The sequence below is a fragment of the Aquarana catesbeiana genome, linkage group LG13 (assembly GCF_042186555.1).
Source record: "Aquarana catesbeiana isolate 2022-GZ linkage group LG13, ASM4218655v1, whole genome shotgun sequence".
Classification (NCBI taxonomy): Eukaryota; Metazoa; Chordata; class Amphibia; order Anura; family Ranidae; genus Aquarana; species Aquarana catesbeiana.
In genome coordinates this window covers 88,973,840-88,994,149 of record NC_133336.1, presented here as the reverse complement: position 1 = coordinate 88,994,149, position 20,310 = coordinate 88,973,840, and the positions used below count along the sequence as shown (strand labels likewise).

At 41.5% G+C, this 20,310-nt stretch overlaps 1 protein-coding gene across 5 annotated transcripts in view; it reads left to right on the top strand.

Moving 5' to 3' along the window:
• CAPN3 (calpain 3) overlaps positions 1-20,310 on the top strand; it is a 265,534-nt gene that overhangs the window by 51,303 nt on the left and 193,921 nt on the right. The window contains exon 1 of one of the 5 annotated variants that reach the window (XM_073610526.1): positions 12,444-12,937. The exons of the other annotated variants lie outside the window; for them this stretch is intronic. Within the exon in view, the coding sequence (XP_073466627.1) occupies positions 12,686-12,937 (252 nt within the window). The 5' untranslated portion in view covers positions 12,444-12,685. Of the gene's footprint in view, positions 1-12,443; positions 12,938-20,310 lie in introns of those variants that run through there. 5 annotated transcript variants of the gene reach the window in all.

Genomic DNA, 20,310 nt, shown 5'->3' with positions numbered 1-20,310 from the left:
TCAAGAAGCTTCTCCAACCTTCCAGACATGAGGGGGAGGCACCAGAGAACTGCCATGATGAGACAGCCAGCCTGAACTCCAATAACCCTGACCCAGTTATAGACTCACAAATTTACAGCATGAGTCAGGATATGGTCTGCCTACTCTACTTCTAGAATATCCCAGAGGGTGTTACATAATATACCGTAGTAGCTTGTACTACTTACAGTAAGCAGCACTGTGTTTTGACAACGATTCCACTCTGCTGCTGGATATAGAGAGAGTTGGTTGTACAACGTCTCCGCCATTTAGGAGAAGCCTTGTATTTTCAATGAATACAAGGCTTCCTCTGTTTGACTGAGGCGAAGAGGTGGGCAGGTGACATCAGGATTGTGCTTATTCACTGATTACACTGCTAACAGTTGCAAAGAAAGAATCACCCTATTAGTGTGAGAAAAACAAATGTCCCTGCGTCAGTGGTTTCACTAAAAGGAAAAAATTTACCTGCATCAGTGGTGTCACTGGAAGGAAAAAATGTCCCTGCGTCAGTGCATCAGTGGTGTCACTTAAATCAGAAGTGCAGGAATAAAAAAAGATCTCTGCAGAGCCTGGACCTGCTCTGTGGCGTTAGAATATTGGTCACATGAGTGCAGAACTAAGAAAAAATGTCCCCGTGTCTGTGTAAGTGTGAGAAAAAAAGCAGCACCAAGGGGGAGTAGAGGCAACTGATAGTGGGGTAGGCAGTGCAGAAGGTGGCAGTAGTTCACTAACTGGCTAAAATAACATCATATGCTTACATACAGTAGACAACTGTCTAGATATATCTTATAATATGGTGGTAAATTTATTGTGATGGCCATCACTTTTAAATAATTGTCTGCCATGTTGAAAAAGGCAGACTATATATGTAAAGGAGGGGAGAAATGAACTCATCCCACTGGTACTTACATGTCAATTGAGACTAAACCATTCCGGGAGCTGAGGAAGGGGCCCGCAGGAAAGCCGGAAGCACATCATGATCCCCAGAGAAAAGGAAACAAGTGATCAAAAATAAATCCTTTTGGCTCCAATACTGTAATGCCCTGTACACACGGTCGGACATTGATTGGACATTCCGACAACAAAATCCATGGATTTTTTCCGACGGATGTTGGCTCAGACTTGTCTTGCATAAACACGGTCACACAAAGTTGTCAGAAAATCCGATTGTTATGAACGCGGTGACGTAAAACACGTATGTCGGGACTATAAACGGGGCAGTAGCCAATAGCTTTAGTCTCTTAATTTATTCTGAGCATGCGTGGCACTTTGTCCGTCGGATTTGTGTACACACGATCGGAATTTCCGACAATGGATTTTGTTGTTGGAAAATTGTATAGCAAGCTCTCAAACTTTGTGTGTCAGAAATTCCTATGGAAAATGTGTGATGGAGCCTACACACGGTCAGATTTTCCGACAACAAGGTCCTATCACACATTTTCCATCGGAAAATCCGACTGCGTGTACAGGGCATGAGAGTGAGTAAATCAGGTAGACTGTGAATACATGAAGGTATGTAGTAGTGTTAAAAAGTATTGAACAATTACTATAGCCCAACACCAAGATAAAAAGTAGGTACAAATAAAGTGTGGAAATAGTGGAAGAAACCATACCTACTCAAAAGGAAAAAAAGAGTGCGGAGGATATATGATCATAACATGGTACAGTTCCTTACCTTTCTTTACCTATAGACATATCCCTCTAGTGCTGGGCGCCAGTGACTGTCATCACATCTGTGAGCTCGACCAGAAATGATTGTGGGATTAGTAGTCTTTCAGACCGGTGTTTCCTTTGCGTGATATGACATCTGAACCACACATCCCAGGGATCCTTGCTACCACCTAAAGGGACTCCTGGGAGGGACTATAAAAGGGCTGGAGATTCGTGCCACTCTGCGCCGCACCGCGCTCTCTTCTACCTGGGCCTTGCCGTGTGCACATCCCCCCCGTGTGGCAGGGGAGAGGCTGTGGTCTACCACACAGTGAATGAGTGATTCCAACCCGGCTCCAGAGGGCCTAAGCCTGCCTGCTGTTCATCAGGAAACCCACGCGACACCTACCCAGCAGATCTACACTACAGTCGCCTGCATCCATCAGTCGTGGGTCATCGCCGGTCATTTGCTGACAGACGTCTCTTCCAGGATCGCTATCTGCAAGGTGTAAGCTGGTCTGGTCGTTGGTGAGAGGGCAATTGCCCACCCTTTGCAACCCTTCTTTGCTACTATACCTGAACACTGTGTACAGACACCTTTACCTTGGGAACACTTTATTGCATTACTGTTTGGAACACTGTACATAGAAACCTTTACTTAAAACTACTTCAAGAAGTATCACTAGCTTGTTTAAGCCCCTTGGCTGTCACTGCACCACTGTGCCTTATCGGATGCAGTTTGATGAGCTCCAACTGCCAGTGAAGACTATAAGGCCTGTATCTTGGACACTGTTGTTATTACCATACAAAAAGGGCCCTACTCTATTCCCTATTTCATCTGATCTCTCATTAGGATGTAAAGGTTGAATAGGCAGGTCCGGGGTTCCCCTTTAGTGTGAGACTGCCTGTCCTAGAAAGCTAACCTTTTACTGCCTTTACAGGTTATGCTCCAAGTGGTAATTCATTGTTCATATAGGTGAATTGCGTTTTGTGCTATTGTACTGTTTTAAGCTGTCTTTTAGGGGAATTATTCTTCCGAGCCTGGGTTGTTATTCAGCACTCAGCTGACCAATTCCTCTTTTCTGTGTATCAATACCACATCACTTACTTCAGTGAAAGTGTATATACTATAAACATATTTGACTTGTGTGACGTGTAATTTAAAGGTGTTTTGGAAGAAGTCTGAACCCAGAGTGTCAGGTGGGTTGGAATATTTACAGGGCCATGGCGATGCAGAAGAACAGGTAAATCCAAGCAGTCCTCAAGGGGGCCATGCTACATAAGAAAAATGAAAGCCAGCCGATGCTGTCTTCAATCAGACACTGAAAAGCATAGGCAGAAAGCCCAGCCTGGTGATTACCTAAGGCTGTGACAAAGAAACATGATCCACAGATCTGTGCAGTATGCTGCTGGAGGTGCTGCCAAGAGAGCTAGCAGAGTGAACTGGGGATATTTTAAGTAGCCACCAGTTTTCTTGTTCACATGGTTTTGCATTTTTTAGCACGTTTTCAGTTTTGCAGAAACACACTACAGTCCATTTAACATGGTTTCCTATGGATGTAGTTCACATCTGTGCATTTTATTATTGGTTGCATAGACTTCAATGGATGAAAAGCATGTATTGAAAAATGCAAAATGCACCTGCAATATGCAAACTGCAACCTGCAACCTGCATAGGTGTAAACCAGGCCTCAGACTCAATTGACATGTAAGTACACCATTTTCTTTTTAGATGGCTTTTATTTCATCCATTCCCAAGTTACCCCACCATGTTGCTTTTTAAGCGATTCTTTATGATGGACAACTGTCGTATACTTCAATATGTCATCTCTAAGTTGCTATGATTGTTATCACGAATATCTGGTTAATAAGACATGATTGATATGCTTGTTTACCATGCATGTACTCATTTTGCTATGTCATGTTTTATAATGTATTGAATAAAACATGTCTTCTTACATTGACTCATATTTTAACAATGCTAGACCGACCTTGTTTAACCACTTCAGCCCCGGAAGGATTTACCCCCTTCCTGACCAGAGCACTTTTTACAATTTGGCACTGCGTCGCTTTAACTGCTAATTGCGCAGTCATGCAATGCAGTACCCAAACAAAATTTGCGTCCTTTTCTTACCACAAATAGAGCTTTCTTTTGATGGTATTTGATCACCTCTGCCGTTTTTATTTTTTGCGCTATAAACGGAAAAAGACCAAAAATTTTGAAAAAAAATGATATTTTCTACTTTTTGTTATAAAAAAAATCCAATAAACTCAATTTTAGTCATACATTTAGGCCCAAATGTATTCGGCCACATGTTTTTGGTAAAAAAAATGTCAATAAGTGTATATTTATTGGTTTGTGCAAAAATGATAGCGTCTACAAACTAGGGTACATTTTCTGGAATTTACACAGCTTTTAGTTTATGACTGCCTATGTCATTTCTTGAGGTGCTAAAATGGCAGGGCAGTACAAACCCCCCCCAAATGACCCCATTTTGGAAAGTAAACACCCCAAGGAAATTGCTGAGAGGCATGTTGAGCCCATTGAATATTAATTTTTTTTGTCCCAAGTGATTGAATAATGAAAAAAAAAAAAGTTGTCACTAAATGATATATTGCTCACACAGGCCATGGGCATATGTGGAATTGCACCCCAAAATACATTCAGCTGCTTCTCCTGAGTACGGGGATACCACACGTGTGGGACTTTTTGGGAGCCTAGCCGCGTACGGGGCCCCGAAAACCAATCTCTGCCTTCAGGATTTCTAAGGGTGTAAATTTTTGATTTCACTCTTCACTGCCTATCACAGTTTCAGAGGCCATGGAATGCCCAGGTGGCACAAACCCCCCCAAATGACCCCATTTTGGAAAGTAGACACCCCAAGCTATTTGCTGAGAGGCATGGTGAGTATTTTCCAGCTCTCATTTGTTTTTGAAAATGAAGAAAGACACGAAAAAAAATTTTTTTTTCTTTTTCAATTTTCAAAACTTTGTGACAAAAAGTGAGGTTTGCAAAATATTCACTATACCTCTCAGCAAATAGCTTGGGGTGTCTACTTTCCAAAATAGGGTCATTTGGGGGGGTTTTGTGCCACCTGGGCATTCCATGGCCTCCGAAACTGTGATAGGCAGTGAAGAGTGAAATCAAAAATTTACGCCCTTAGAAAGCCGGAAGCGGTGCTTGGTTTTCGGGGTCCCGTACGCGGCTAGGCTCCCAAAAAGTCTCACACATGTGGTATCCCCGTACTCAGGAGAAACAACAGAATGTATTTTGGGGTGTAATTTCACATATTCCCATGGCATGTTTGAGCAATATATCATTTAGTGACAACTTTGTGCAAAAAAACCAATGTGTCTCTTTCCCGCAACTTGTGTCACAATATAAAATATTCCATGGACTCGACATGCCTCTCAGCAAATAGCTTGGGGTGTCTACTTTCCAAAATGGGGTCATTTGGGGGGGTTTTGAACTGTCCTGGCATTTTATGCACAACATTTAGAAGCTTATGTCACACATCACCCACTCTTCTAACCACTTGAAGACAAAGCCCTTTCTGACACTTTTTGTTTACATGAAAAAATTATTTTTTTTTGCAAGAAAATTACTTTGAACCCCCAAACATTATATATATTTTTAAAGCAAATGCCCTACAGATTAAAATGGTGGGTGTTTCATTTTTGTTTTTCACACAGTATTTGCGCAGAGATTTTTCAAACGCATTTTTTGGAGAAAAAACACACTTTTTTAAATTTTAATGCACTAAAACACACTATATTGCCCAAATTTTTGATGAAATAAAAAAGATGATCTTAGGCCGAGTACATGGATACCAAACATGACATGCTTTAAAATTGTGCACAAACGTGAAGTGGCAACAAAATAAATACATTTTTAAAAGCTTTTAAAAGCCTTTACAGGTTACCACTTTAGATTTACAGAGGAGTTCTACTGCTAAAATTACTGCCCTCGATCTGACCTTCGCGGTGATACCTCACATGCATGGTGCAATTGCTGTTTACATTTGACGCCAAACCAACGCTAGCGCAAGAGCAGGGGGGGACAGGGGGGCTTTTTTTTTTTTTTCTTTATTATTTTTTTGCTTTTTTATCTTATCTTTAAACTGTTCCTTTCATTTTTTTTTTTAATCATTTTTATTGTTATCTCAGGGAATGTAAATATCCCCTATGATAGCAATAGGTAGTGACAGGTACTCTTTTTTGAAAAAATTGGGGTCTATTAGACCTTAGATCTCTCCTCTGCCCTCAAAGCATCTGACCACACCAAGATCGGTGTGATAAAATGCTTTCCCAATTTCCCAATGGCGCTGTCTACATCCGGCAAGTCATAAAATGCTCGTAGCTTCCGGTTTCTTAGGCCATAGAGATGTTTGGAGCCACTCTGGTCTCTGATCAGCTCTATGGTCAGCTGGCTGAATCACCGGCTGCATTCTCAGGTTCCCTGTTGAGACAGGAGAGCCAGAGAAAAACACGGAAGACGGGGGGGGGGGCATTCCCTCCCACTGCTTGTAAAAGCAGTCTAGAGGCTAATTAGCCGCTAGGATTGCTTTTACATGAAAGCCGACCGCTGGCTGAAAAGAATGATACTAAGATGATACCTAAACCTGCAGGCATCATTCTGGTATAACCACTCAAAGTCGTGAATGGCGTACCTGAAGACAAAAAAATGGTTAACAATAAAACACAGTAAACGGTAAAGTATAAAAAATTGCATACCTGAAAAGCAAACATGATAAAACATAATAACAATAAAACATTGCAGAATAGAATACAGTAAAAAAGAGCAGAGCAATAGAGAGAGAATAGAGAGAGAGAACAATAAAACAACAACTATTTTTTTTTATTTTATATATATATATATATATATATATTTTTTTTTTTTTTACACTTTTTTTTGTAACTAACTTTTATAACTGTAACCGGTTCCAGGTTCGGGTCTCTCAAAATGCAATGGCATCTTGGGAGACCCTGTGAAAGTGTGCCTAGTCTGTGCAATGCTGTACCCTACGCTAATAACTAGTGCATGGTAGCGTTCAAAACATTCACCAATGCAAAGACCAGGATTGTCAGGACAGGAGGGACAATAATAGCGGGTGTCACGCCTATATCCGCGCTTGCTGCAGACACAACATCTTTTTTGGGGGGGTTCGTTGGGTAGGGGTACTCGGGAGGACATAAAGAAATGCCTCTCATGCAGCCGACTGCATTTGGTTGGGGATGTGAATGGGGGAAGTATGGGTGCTGCAGAAGTGGTGGGTTCCCAATTAGGATTGGCGAATGCAGCAGGAAGGGCACTATGGGCACGACGGGCCTGTGTTCGTCTTCTTGGTGGCAGCAGGACACTACTTGTGCTTGCCACCTCACCAGCTTGAACTGCACTTATGGGACTCACCACGTCACCAAGTGTTACTGCAGTGCTGGTTTGACTACGACCGGGGTGTACTAGGCCGCTGGTGCTTGCCAGTTCACCAAAACGCTACCAAAAAAACTGTTAGCAATCGCAGGGATCAGGCCTGACTCTGCGAACGCTGCAGTTATGCGTTTAGTGTTTTGTAAGTGACAGTGATTGATCGATACTGCACTTGGGTGGGCTGGGCTGGGCCGGGCGGAGGGGCAAAACGCAGGTGCTAGCAGGTATCTGGGCTGATCCCGCTAGCACTGCGTTTTTGGGAACCCTAAACTGCTGGGGACGCTAGTATAGATCTGATCGGATCAGATATTGATCCGTTCAGATACTACACCACTAAGGGAGGTGTACGGTGCGTGCGTGGGTGTTAGCGGTACTGGCACTAACCTGACGCTGCCTGGGGCTGGTATTGGCCAGTTCACCAAAACGCTACCAAAAAAACTGCTAGCGATCGCAGGGATCAGGCCTGACTCTGCGAACGCTGCAGTTATGTGTTTAGTGTTTTGTAAGTGACAGTGATCGATCGATACTGCACTTGGGTGGGCTGGGCTGGGCTGGGCTGGGCTGGGCGGAGGGGCAAAACGCAGGTGCTAGCAGGTATCTGGGCTGATCCCGCTAACACTGCGTTTTTGGGAACCCTAAACTGCTGGGGACGCTAGTATAGATCTGATCGGATCAGATATTGATCCGTTCAGATACTATACCACTAAGGGAGGCGTATGCTGCGTGCGTGGGTGTTAGCGGTACTGGCGCTAACCTGACGCTGCCTGGGGCGATGCATATCACCGCCGGGCGATCAGGGGGCTAAACCTTTATTCAGTAATAAACGGCGGGTGCCCTGACACTATAAAAAATAAACGAACTAACCAGCGTCACCCGTAACGGTTATACGGTGATCAGTGGTGAAAGGGTTAACTAAGGGGCAATCAAGGGGTTAAAACATTTATTAGATAGTATATGGGGGTCCCTGTCGCTATAAAACGCTGACGGTGAACCTATATATTTACCTCCCTAACTAGCTTCACCAGTGACACTAATACAGCGATCAGAAAAAATAATCGCTTAGCGACACTGGCGATGGGGGGTGATCAAGGGGTTAAAACTTTATTAGGGGGGGTTAGGGGGGTACCCTAGACCTAAAGGGGGCTAACACTAACTGCCCTACCACACTAACTGTCACAAACTGACACCATGCAGTAATCAGAAAAAAAAAAAAACTGCTTGGTGTCAGTGTGACGGGGGGGGGGGGGGGAGGGGTGATTGTGGGGTGATCGGGGGGGGATCGGGGGTGTATTGTGTGCCTGGCATGTTCTACTGTGATGTGTTGTGTTGGTGCACTCACATTGCAGTCTTCTCTCCTCGGCGCCGGAACGGAAAATGCCGAGCCGAGGAGAGATGACATCATTTCCTCTGCCTCTGTGTACAATACAGAGGCAGGAAAATTATCTGATTGGCTAGGAGCGATCGCGAGGGGGGGCCACGAATGGATGGCCTCCCCCTCACCTCCGATCACCGGGGAAGATTTGCCGACCGCCGCGGGCACTGGGGGGGGTCCAATCGGACCCCCCACCTGCGGGCAGGCAAGGACGTACCTGTAAGTCCTTTTGCCTGCCCGTGCCATTCTGCCGACGTACATCGTCGTGCGGTGGTCGGCAACTGGTTAAAATTCGCAACCCTCTCTTTCTTGCATATAACTTGACAGATGCTAGAATTGTAAACTATGTTTTTGATCATCAAAGAACTAGAATTTAACCACTTGCCACCCGTATAACTTACTTATATTGTGGCAAGGTGGCACTGCTGCAGCAGATAACATACGTAGTACAGGATCTGACACATCCAGGTCTTGGGCGCACATGCGCGCCACTGGTGACCTACTTCTGCTGTGCTTATACACATCGGGAGCTGATCTGAAGGTACTATGGACTCACTGTCCGTCGGCACCCACCAATCATTCAGCACAGAGGAAGAACAGCGGTCTGCCTATGTAAAAAAAGCCGATTGCCGTTCTGTCAGTAGGGAAAAAATGGGTGGCCTCAAAAAATAATATTTAGTGAATATAAAATATAAGTAAACATTTGTACCATCATCTGAGAGTAAATGGAATAGAAGTTTGGGAGTCTGGACCCCAACCAGAACTCACCAGGGGCAAGGGAGCAAGCGGACTATCACAGTACAGTGTAGGAAAAAATACCAATAAAGTATATAAACAGTTATAAAAATTTACAAGAAATGTATTAATACAAAATACATAGCAATAAAATTAAAAACACAGGTGACTTGTTCATACAAAGTATTTCGACTAGTTTTGCGGGTATGACCGCTTCATCAGGAAATACATCTGCAAGTAGATACAGAGTCAATGACAATACAGTCAAAAATATTTGGAAAAGTGTATATGATACAATTAAATAGGAGAGGGGAAAAGAGAAATGGAGGTATGGGGCTGCTTACCCAAGTCCCGGTGCAAGCAGAGCACAAGGTGTACCAAGTAGAGCCTTCCACAGCGACTGGGGGAGATTAATAGATCAAAGGGCTGTAGTCTGAATGAAATAAAGTACATAAGGTAAAAAGGTGCTGAAAAAAAGGTGCCAAAGAGGGTGAGCATCCCAATGGTGTGATGAAAAATAATGACTGGTACATATTTTGGTACCAGTGGGATCTCTCCCTCTGGGTCGTGTACTTGGGTAATTTTGCCAATTAGGTACTTATTATCTTTCCGTATTTTCACTATAGTTGGCACCTTTCATTCCTTCATGCTGATTTACACCTTAGAGGAACCTTCTTATCCTTTTTACTCTAGGGTGGTCTGTCCACACACCCCTCTATATTCAATTTTTGTCCCCCTGTCCTTTTTTTTCCCTCTCCCCCTTCCCCTCTTTTTCTCTTTCCCCCTCCCCCCTCCTCTTCTTTGCCTCTTTTGCTCCCCCCTTTTTCTTTTTTTCCCCCTTCTTCCCTTTCTCTTTTCTTTTTATTTATCCTCCCACCTAGTCCTCCTTTTTTCCTTCTCCACCCCCCCCCCCTTCTCCTTTCGTTTTCTTTCTTTTCTTTCCTTCTCCTTTTTTTTCCCCTTCCTTTCCTACCCCCTTGCTTTTCTCCAACCTCCTTGAGGTTATTGCCATTTCCTTTCCTTATCCTCCCCCCTTCATTCTTTCTTTCTTTCCCTCTTCTTTCCCCTCCCTCCTCTTTCCTTTCCCTCAGCCCTTTCCCATGGTCCCCTTTTCCAATTCCCTCCCTTCCTTCTTTTTGTCCCTTGACTTTTGTCTCTCCCTCCTCCTGGGATTTACGTCCCCTTCTTTCACAGTAGTTGGTCTGACCTGTATGGTCTTTTTTTTGGTGCTTGGTTTGTCATTTCTACTTGCTGTGTTTTGGCTTTCACAATTCATCCAGCTTTTGCACTCCCCCTCTGTCCCTTTCTCCTTTTTTTTTCTTTATATATATATATATATATATATATATATATATATATATATATATATATATATATATATTTTATTTTTCATATATAATTTTTGATATCACCCACATGCACTTTCATTATTATTCATCACACCATTGGAACACTCTCCCTCTTACTTTGGCACCTTTTTCTGGCAGCTTTTAGCCTTGGCATTTTTACCTTATGTACTTTATTTCATTCAGACTACAACTTTGATCTATTAATCTCCCTCAGTCGCCGAGGGAGGCTCTACTGGGTACGCCTTGTGCTCTGCTTGCACCGGGACTTGGGTAAGCAGCCCCATACCTCCATTACTCTTTTCCCCTCTCCTATTTCATTGTATCATATAAACTTTTCCATATATTTTTGACTGTATTGTCATTGACTCTGTATTTACTTGCAGATGTATGTCCTGATGAAGCGGTTATACCCGCAAAACTAGTCAAAGTACTTTGTATGAACATGTCACCTGTGTTTTTAATTTTATTGCTATGTATTTTGTATTAATACATTTCTTGTAAATTTTTATAACTGTTTATATACTTTATTGGTCTTTTTTTCCTACACTGTACCATGATAGTCCGCTTGCTCCCTTGCCCCTGGGGAGTTCTGGTTGGGGTCCAGACTCCCAAACTGTCAGTAGGGAAGGCATGGATTCTGTGTTCCTGCAAATCAGAGACATGGATCCATCCCTTCCCTTAGTAAAAGCACCTCCCACAGTACACTAAAACACTGGTCAGGCACACAGTTAACCCTTTGATCACCTCTGATGTTAACCCTTTCCCAGTCAGTGTCATTACTACAGTGACAGTGATATTTGAAGCATTGATCACTGTATTAATGTCACTGGTCCCCAGAAAGTGTCAAAAGTGTCAGTTAGTGTCTGACTGTCTGCTGCAATATCGCAGTCGCGCTGTAAGTCACTTATCGCTGCCTTTACTAGTAAAAAAATTAAAATTTTAAAAAGAATAAATAAATATATCCAATAGATTGTAAATGCTATAACTTTTATGCAAACCAATCAATATTCGCTTATTGGGATTTTGTTTACCAAAAATATGTAGCAGAATACATATTGGCCTAAATCAATGAAGAAATTAGATTTTTAATTTTTTTTATTGGATATGTTTTATAGCAGAAAGTAAAAAACATAGTTTTTTTTTTCAAAATTCCAAATTATCAGCGTTTTTTTGTTTATAGCGCAAAAAATAAAAACTGCAGGGGTGATCAAATACCACCAAAATAAAGCTCTATTTGTGAGAGAAAAATTGTATTTGTGTACAGTGTTACACGACCATGCAATTGTCAGTTAAAGTAACGCAGTGCTGTATTGCAAAAAATGGCCTGGTCATGAAGGTGGGTAAATCTTCCATAGGGGAAGTGGTTAAATTTGGGGGAAAAAAAACCTGTACTTTTTTTTTTTTTTTTTTTGCTGCACAAATGTATTTGCTGTTTATGTCATTTTATTAATATCAGAACTGTTTAGTTTACAGTAAACTTAGATCAGCCTGCATTATTCAAGTTATTTAGTGCCAGCCTGTGCAGTAATAAGCCACGTACAGGCAGTTAAGGCTTCAGTTTTCCAGTGTTGTGGAGATGCCAGAAAATATGAGGATACATGACAGTGATGGCTTCATTAGCCTCACACAATAGTGCAAAGCAGATCCCCTATGCATTCGTTCATTCATTCAGTGGTATAGGATTAGTGTATACTGTCTGTTTAGAAAGGCCCCTGCCCTATTCTGTTGATGACAGTTTTTAAAAGGATGAATGCCTTCTGCTGAGACAGGGACAAGCCAGGGTGGGATTTGTTTTACACGTTAAAGCAGAACAAAAGAAAGAAAAAACTAGGGGAAAAAAAGTTATAGTGAAGCATTGCGTTTAGTGCTCCTCCACTTCAAATTCATACATGAACATGGCTTACATACATCCATTCCTGAAAGCAGCTGAGAATAAAGCATACTAGTGCCACTGATCAGTCATATGACCGACAACCCTTGGGGTCATTGTTACAATTAATGATAGTGAATTGGGCACTTGTATGCCACTCTACCAGGTTGTAGCCAAAAAGGGAATTATCTGGTTGGATTTATGCCTAATGCACATTGAAGAGGCTGATTAGTAGTGCCACCCACCAAATCCTGTACGAAGCCATGCCTTTCATCCCTTCGGGGTTTTTTTGTGACCGAGTGATCCGGGAAAGGGATCGACGAAATGGAGAAGGATCCCTTAACAAGCCTCTGAAGTTTGAAGGACAGGATTTTGTGACATTAAGGAAGGAGTGCCTTAGCAAGAAGAAATTGTTCGAAGATGACATCTTCCCTGCCGGTGGACAGTCTCTGGGCTACAAGGAGTTTGGACAGAAGGCCAACAAGGTGAAGAACATTGTTTGGAAAAGACCCAAGGTCAGAAGTTTATGTATGTTCCTTATCATGTTGAACATGTACTTCTTTTTTTCTTCAATCTATTTGTAACACATGGGGGTTATTTACAAAAGGCAAATCCACTTTGCACTACAAGTGCAAACTAAAAGTGCAAAGTGCACTTGAAATTGCACTGAAAGTGCACTTGGAAGTGCAGTCGCTGTAGATCTGAGGGGGACATGCAAGGAAAATAAAAAACAGCATTTTAGCTTGCACATGATTGGGTAATAAAATCAGCAGAGCTTCCCCTCATTTCAGATCTACCCCTCAGATTTACAGCCCCTGCACTTCCAAGTGCACTTTCGGTGCAATTTCAAGTGCACTTTGCACTTGTAGTTTGCACTTGTAGTGCAAAGTGGATTTGCCTTTCGTAAATAGCCCCCTTGTAATGTATTTATTTACATGTTACTTTGTTTTTTACTATACTACAGGTAAATATTTGGATGTACCATCTGTTTGGTGTATCCTGAAGGAAAACGGTATTCACATATACTTAATAATAAAGGGCTGTTGCAAGTTAAATATGCAAATATGCATAAAATACAGTCATAATACTAAGCTGATAAACCTAATTCTAATAAACTAGTATCTGTGTAAGTCAGTCATTTCAACCTTGTGATTGAGTACGTCATGCCATATCAGAACTATTCAAACACAAAGCACCTTAAAATATGCTGCATTGCTGTATTTCTTATTATCTATAACATACAAAAGTTACATTCATATATTGTATCAAAAACAATCCTAACCCATTAGAAATCTTAATTCTAAAATAATATACTAAATGTATAGGTGACCATTAGATCTTCATTCAAAGACTGCCTACGAATAAAGGTGAAATACTTGAATAAATGACATAAAATATAGAACTAGTTTATTTATGCTCATAATCTAAATTAGCAAAATGCTGATTTGTCATGTGAAAAAAGTAAACGTGCTCTTACATTTATCACCACCCTAAATCCATGAAAATTGAATCAAGCGTTCCATATTAGATGCCATTGATTACAATTTCCTTAGCCTAAGTTCACATATATGCAGGTGCGGGACTGCATGTAAATCACACGTGTTCTTGCACACAGGCACCCGCAGCCAAAATGTGCTGCTGTTTAATAAACATGTAATTTTTAATGGCCTCCCCATGGATCAGAAAATGCAGAGCATTTTTGGGTGCGCAAAGCCACATAAGCCATGAACAGGCAGTTAAGGCTTCAGTTTTCCAGTGTTGTGGAGATGCTAGAAAATATGAGGATACATGATTGTGATGGCTTCATAAGCCTCACACAATAGTGCAGTTCTGTGCAGCTGCCCTGTAGGCGCATTTTCGGAAAAGGGTTGGGGACTTTCCCCCTATCCAACGAAAGGGCTGATGTGCTTGCGCAAATGCACCTGCACAAAAAGCAGAGATGTGAACATGGACTTTTGGCCCGTACACACGATCCGAATATCGGACGAAAACGGTCGTCTGATGAAGAATCGTACGATTTTCGGTTCGTGTGTACACTACTTTCGACATCCGATCACGACAGTTCATCCGATATTATTCAATCGCGCATGCACGAAAATTTTCCTCGTACAATTCCAGATCGTACGATTTTCATTCAGTCAATATAATTGTCGTCCGAAAATACAATACAAATACATTACAACACATGACATCACTTCCAATTTTTTTTTCTGTTGTACGAGAATTTTCGTGACTTTATCTACCTATTCAATCTCTACATGCGACTATTAAGTGATAATGGTCGTACGATCTGTCGTACGATATTCGGATCGTGTGTACGAGCCATTAGGGAGTATGTAGCTGAAAACTTTCTTGGATAAACCTCATATATCTAGGATCTGGTGTTCTTTTTTCTATTGATGTGTGGTGTCATCATGCTAAGATTTAAAAAAAAAAAGCTTACTAAGGCCATCAGACAGGAGTTTGTTGATTCCTATGTGTCTGGCAAGGGATTTAAGAAGATTGACAAATGTCTGCTAATTTATCTAGGACTGGCCAGCCCAGCAAATTCAGCCCAAGAGATGATTGTTTGATGCCAAAGCAAGTCTCCAAGAATGCCAAAATTACATTGTGGGATCTGCACATAACTTTTGCTACAGTTGGTATCAAAGTATGTGCACCTAAAATCAACAAGAGATTGTACCAATTTAACCTACATAGAAGATGTGCCAGGAAAAAGCCTTTGCTCTCCAACAAGAGCATTAGGGAAAGACGACAGTTTGCTATGAAACAAACTGAAAAAGACCAGGCCTTCTAGAACATGGATTGATGATTCAAAGATAGAGTTGTTTGGTTACAGTAATAGACATGTTTGCTGCTAACCAAAAACAGAAACTTAGTAGAGGGACCCCACACGAACTGTGAAGCATGCTGGTTGAAATGTTGACAATTGCGAAGTCGTGCGACACTGTACCCAAACAAAATTGATGTCCTTTTTTCCCACAAATAGAGCTTTCTTTTGGTGGTATTCGATCACCTCTGCGGTTTTTATTTTTTGCGCTATAAACAAAAAATAAGCAACAATTTTGAAAAAAAAGCAGTATTTTTAACTTTTTGCTATAATAAATATCCCCCCCAAAAATATTAAAAAACAAATTTCTTCCTCAGTTTAGGCCGATATATATTCTACATATTTTTGGTTAAAAAAAATTGCAATAAGCCTATATGGATTTTTGGGATCATTGACATTTATACAGTGATCAGTGCTAAAAAAAATGCACTGATCACTGTGTAAATGTCACTGGTAGGGAAGGGGTTAACACTAGGGGGCGATCAAGGGGTTAACTGTGTTAGTTTCAATTATTTCTAGCCCACTTCTAATAATTTGAATGATCTTAAAGTTTGTGAAGAATCTGATGCATTTGCCGACCAGCCGCTGTCATTATACTGCGGCAGGTCGGCATGTTCCCGCGAATCACCATAGCTGTACCTCGGCTCCTTTAAAAGCCATATCAGGCGCGTGTGCATCGCCGAAGGCGCACATGAGCGCTGCCGGTGACGCCCACGCCCACTGCATGGCGGGGACACAATGCGCGTTGTCAGCGGCCGCGAGAGCCAAAATAGGGATGTGTGTGTTTACAAACTTTAAGATCTTTCAAATTATTAGAAGTGGGCTAGAAATAATTGAAACGCAGTGTGGAAATAAACGTATGATTATACATGTTGACCATAGTTACGCTTTAATGTACCTATTGGAGGGGGGGCTAGCTTTACTAAATAACCAGCCTGGAGCATCTGTTGGTGTCCTAGACATGAGATTGTTACCCATTCTAGAAGTATTTAGTTATGTCAGGTCTGTGACCAGCTAACTAGTGTAATAATACAGTATGTCGCCAGTAGGTAGATCTTCCCTAATGGCATAGGGTACTGAATGTAGTAAAGGTTGTCAGTGGTGGTGCATGTTTTTTGCACTGAACTACAAAGTGCAAACACCATCCATCCACCTGCCCATCCATCCAGTTGTCCCTAAAGAATTCCCAAAGATAAACCAACACATGCAAACCCAAACTTTTATTGTCTTCCATTTATTGTGACATTGTGCAGACTAATTTCTACCCAGAATGGTTGTAGATTGGAGCACCATGCGGGGGGCATATTGGACCACTGAAGCTCTGGTCCCAGCACTCTAAGTAAGAGGTGTGATCTAGATCAGGGGTCTCCAAAATATGGCCCAAAGCCAAATAGTTCCCACTGCAAGATTTTATCCCTTCCTCTGTTGTAATAGAGGACTCTGACGTAAAGAGGGACAGGGAAAACTGTGATGGGGACCCTCACATAAGGGAACTCTAATGTAAGGGGGACTTTGATGGGATTTCCAATGTACAGGGGACTCAAGATTATTTAAAATTGAGTTGTTTTGTTTTACTGAAGTGTTTTCTCAATTGTTCTAAATAATGCATGCTGGTTACAAACAAACTCCAAGTAAAATTGTATTAATTAATTTAAATTTCACTTGTTCATTTAAAAAACTGATTTTTTTTTGGCCCACAAATATTTGTAAAACATACAATATGGCCCTCATACTGCAAAGTTTAAAGACCCCTGCTCTAGGTCTTTTTTAGATTTGGATGGACTGGTGAGGGGTTAGAATCCTGTCAGGTTTGTATTGCTAGCTTTGTCCCAATTAGGGACATTTACCCTGTCTAATTGTCCTGATCACCAATGTTACTGAAAATAAAAGTTAGGTCCAAATGCTTGAGTTGCCACCAGAACAGGAAAAGAAGAGAAATCTTACAATTTGACAGGTGTTTCTGTGATAGTTCTCTAAGTAGGGATATGCCTCAAATGTCCTCTCTCTTCCTGTTGAGCCGGCAAAACAAAACCTCTGTGTTGCTATATTTTAATCATTTTTTTATAGCATAAATATATGAAATAACACATTTTAGCTACCATCTAAAATGTAGAAGCTGGACCTCCTTTATCTGAATGCTAATTAACTTGTTTAACTGGTTTATAAAGGCTAGTTGAACAGGAAGTGATGTTGGCAGGAAATTGAAGGTGGGGGCAAGAAATGAGATAACACAGCCATATGCTGAACACAGGTTGGGCAGTCTAAAAGAAGACCTATGTAGAAGGAATGGGGATCCATAACACCAAAGAAGGTTTGTGCCAGAAGGGGACTTTACAAGACAAGAGAAGGAACTTCACCTGGGTATGACACTAAATCTACACCACAAGAGCACCCGGTTTCCTGAAATCTGCTTGAGTAGTTCTGATTTGTTACAGAAATTGTGAACGATAACCCGAGCTAAGTACCCTTTTCGCGTACCCCTTTAGCATACAGGCCATTGTCAATGCTTATTTGTAGTGTTGGGCGAACAGTTTGGCCCGAGCATGAATTTGACAAACACCCAAATTGTTGGGGCGTTTGACCGTTCGGCCTACCGAGCGCCCCAAAATGCACTGCACACCGCACAGTGCATTGGAAGTCTTGATTGGCTGAAGCAATGAAGGGTTTTCCCAATCAGGGCACAGAACTCTGTCAGAGTCATGATTAGAGAAAGTAATGATGACTAATCATGGCTCATTACTCAAAGACCCCCCCCCTATAAAAGGAGCCCATTTGCAGCGTGATATTGGAGTGGAGATGGATAGAACAGGGTTCTGTTCATTGCTACTAGCAAGTTAGTGTGCTATAGTTTGCTTGAGAGTGTTAGTTTAGTGTAAATATAGTGATAGTGCAGTGTGAGTGTAGTGCGACTGCAACCATTCATTTTTACTTTAGTGTCAGTTTAGTGTGAATATAGTGATAGTGCAGAGTCAGTGTAGTGCGACCTTTCATTTTTACTTGTCAGTTTAATGTTTCAGGGCAAATTTACTGCAAGTTTACTGCAGTATATTGAGGTGCATTAGTGCATGTTTACTGCATTATATTGAACTTCTTTAGTGCACATTTACTGCAGTATATTGAGGTGCATTAGGGCACCTTAACTGCAGTATATTGATGGGCGTTAGTACATGTTTACTGCAGTATATTGAAGTATGTTAGTGTATGTTTACTGTAGTATATTGAGGTGCATTAGTGCACGTATGCTGCAGTATATTGAGGTGCGTTAGTGCACATTTACTGCAGAATATTGAAGTGCGTTAGTGTACGCTTACTGCAGTATATTGAGGTGCCTTAGTGCGTGTTTACTGCAGTATATTGAACTGCATTAGAGTGCTTTTACGACAGTATATTGAAGTGCATTAGTGCACTTTTACAGCAGTATATTGCATTGCGTTAGTGCACGTTTACTACAGTATATTGAGGTGCATTAGTGCATGTTTTCTGCAGTATATTGGCGCGCATTAGTGCATGTTAACTGCAGTATATTGACATGGGTTAGTGCGCGTTTACTGCAGTATATTGAACGGTGTTAGTGCACGTGTACTCCAGTATATTGAGGTGCATTAGTGCATGTTTACTGCAGTAAATTGACTTGTGTTAGTGCATGTTTACTCCAATATATTAAGGTGCGTTAGTGCATGTTTACTGCAGTATATTGACCTGCATTAGTGCATGCCAACTGCAGTATATTGACGTTGGTTAGTGAGCATTTACTGCAGTATATTGAACTGCGTTAGTGCACTTTTACGGCAGTATATTGCATTGCGTTGGTGCACTTTAACTGCAGTATATTGACTTGCGTTAGTGCACGTGTACTGCAGTATATTGAGGTGTGTTAGTGCACGTTTACTCCAGTATATTGAGGTGCGTTAGTGCATGTTTACTGCAGTATATTGACCTGCATTAGTGAATGTTTACTGTAGTATATTGACGCGCATTAGTGCATGTTTACTGCAGTATATTGACCTGCGTTAATGCATGTTTACTGCAGTATATTGACGTGGGCTAGTGCGCGTTTACTGCAGTATATTAAACTGTGTTAGTGCACTTTTAAGGCAGTATATTGCATTGCGTCGGTGCACTTTAACTGCAGTATATTGAAGTGCCTTAGTGCACTCTTACTGCAGTATATTGACGTGCGTTAGTGCACATTTACTGCAGTGTATTGACTTGCATTAGTGCACGTTTACTCCAGTATATTGAGGTGCATTAGTGCATGTTTACTGCAGTATATTGACCTGCATTGGTGAATGTTTACTGCAGTATATTGATGCGCATTAGTGCATGTTAACTGCAGTAAATTAATGTGGGTTAGTGTGTGTTTACTGCAGTATATTGAACTGCGTTAGTGCACTTTTACGGCAGTATGTTGCTTTGCGTTAGTGCACTTTTACTGCAGTATACTGAAGTGCGTTAGTGCATGTTTATTGCAGTACATTGAGTGCACGTGTACTGAAGTATATTTAGGTGCATTAGTGCACGTTTACTGCAGGATATTGAGGTGCATTGTGTACGTTCACTGCAGTATATTGAGGTGCGTTAGTGCACGTTTACTGCAGTATATTAACTGTGTTAGTTCACATTTACGCCAGTATATTGAGGTTGGTTAGTGCATGTTTACTGCAGTATATTTAGGTGCGTTAGTGCACGTGTACTACAGTATATTGAGATGCATTAGTGCACATTTACTGCATTATATTGCGGTACGTTAGTGCATTTTTACTGCAGTATATTGAAGTGTCTTAGTGCACTTTTACGACAGTATATTAAATTGCATCAGTGCAGTTTTACTGCAGTATATTGCAGTCCATCAGTGCAGTTTTACTGCAGTATACTGTAGCATGTCAGTGGAGTGTGTCTATGTAGTAAGTACTCAAGTTAAAGTGCACCAAATACCATTTTCCATTGATTAAAGTGCATCCAAGTATACACTTCTCCTTCTCTATTACATTTTGGTAATGAGCCCCCCCATCATGTCTGGGAGGCCAACAAGGAGAAGCAGACATTCCCATGGCACTG